This window comes from Pyrus communis, chromosome 11 (assembly GCF_963583255.1).
Source record: "Pyrus communis chromosome 11, drPyrComm1.1, whole genome shotgun sequence".
Taxonomy (NCBI): domain Eukaryota; kingdom Viridiplantae; phylum Streptophyta; class Magnoliopsida; order Rosales; family Rosaceae; genus Pyrus; species Pyrus communis.
In genome coordinates this window covers 2,220,002-2,221,830 of record NC_084813.1, presented here as the reverse complement: position 1 = coordinate 2,221,830, position 1,829 = coordinate 2,220,002, and the positions used below count along the sequence as shown (strand labels likewise).

Sequence of the window (1,829 nt, the reverse complement as noted above, 5' to 3'; positions counted from 1 at the left end):
ATTAATCTAGGGCTCATATGAAAAAGGATATCACGTCCTCAAAACAAACACTTTAAGAGAGCAGTTTTGCCTACGGTAGAAGGTTTAACTTGATTATATTAAATGAGTAAAAACTTATAAGGTTTTTAAGAAGGGAATTTCAAAAAAAAAAAAAAACATAAGGGTATTGATAAATTATTAATTAACTCCAAAAAGATAGTTATAGTACACTTTCAAAAACATTACAAAATGTGGAAATCACAAAAATTAAAGGTTTCAAAAACATTACAAGTGTGGAAATCACAAAAACTAATGGTAGCCCTTGATAAGCAAACATACTACAGAGACCACAAAGCAAATTAAATTAAAAGGAGAAAAATGAAACTTTGCCCTCAACTCACTTGATCGGAACAATACTTTCCACATAACTAAGAGCTTCAAAATCAATAACCTCATTGATAATAGGAGGAATATGAAGATACTTGAGATTTCCTATACTAGAATTATAAGAGATGGCTCTTCCATCGGAGGCAAGCATAAGAAGCTCGTCACATTTCCAAAGTGTCAATGGATACTCAATGCCTTTAAAGGGTCCAACTGTTAGGAGTTTTGTCCATAAACTCTTAATTCCGTCATAATCGTCCATTACCCATATTTCAAATAATTTAGAATCCTCACTTGGATCATAATGAGAGCAATAAGAAGTGATGGATTCATTATACAGAAAAAGATCATAAAACGTAAAACTGGATTCTCTCCTAGAAGGCAATTGTATTCTATGAAATATCTCATCACCTAAATCAAATGAAAGTATGTATTCCTCGCCATCGCTTGCAAACCAATAACAAAATCCCTTCAAGTACACTGAACAAGAACTAGGATAGGTTTTAGTTGATATATCAATCTTAATCTCCTTCCAAGAGTTAGCAGCTATGGTGTATACCTCAGCCGTGTGAGGAAGAGGAATACTATGATAAAATGTTCGCTCATCATCTGAATACTCACAATTTTCTATAATTTGCACAACCTTGTATTCTTTAGCTTTGCAATCATAACCAAATCCCAATCCTCCAAAAATCGTCTCCAATTGGAATTTTTCCTTGGGAAGGGGTACAAGAAGGCATGAATCGGGAAGTTGCCTGAATTCCCCGGTTCCAGGATTGCATAAAATAATAACAGTTTTCCCTGCTATTACACAGACAATCCCATTGCAATAACCGTGAATCTGTACAGGATGATGATCTTCTAATGGAAACGGTATGTTTAGGTCCTCAACATCATAATGATGGTTGTGCTCATCACCATAAATGGAAAGATAAATCATGGACCATAAAATTTCATATTTCCAACTTTTGTCTGGGAAAACCGGCATCCGAGAACGGTTGAGAAGGATACAAGTGGAGGATGAGAGTTTGTTGTCTACGGAATTGCTGAGGTGTTTGGCAACAAAGCTTGAACTATTGATGAGAGTGCACCAAGACTTGCGTGTGCATTTGAATCGCATCAGAGACTTGGGCGGCAACCTAGACAGGATTTCGACCACCTTATCTTCAGGAGTTTCGCTTTCACGTACTTGGGACATTTCAAAAGTTTTGTTCCACAGGAATTCTTTACACGTATATATACACATGAATGAGCACCAGTAGGTTGAGAGACAAACTAAATCAAACTCGAGGTTCAATTACTAAACATATTACCACATAAGATACCAAAATCCAACAACATTAAATAAAGTTGGACTTCCACAACCACAACATATATAGCTATCAAAGAAAATAAGGAGATCCAGTCAGTTTCGAGTTTTTCGGAGGATCATTCGTTCAAATTTTAGTATTTTAATATTTTTATTG

The 1,829-nt window shown here is 35.3% G+C and overlaps 1 protein-coding gene across 1 annotated transcript; it reads right to left on the bottom strand.

Annotated features, from left to right (window-relative positions):
* Positions 1 to 210: 210 nt before the first annotated feature.
* Positions 211 to 1,561, bottom strand: LOC137707873 (F-box/kelch-repeat protein At3g06240-like). The gene has a single exon (XM_068446805.1). The coding sequence runs from the start codon at positions 1,559 to 1,561 to the stop codon at positions 377 to 379; it is 1,185 nt and encodes a 394-aa protein (XP_068302906.1). The 3' UTR covers positions 211 to 376.
* Between the last annotated feature and the right edge of the window lie 268 nt (positions 1,562 to 1,829).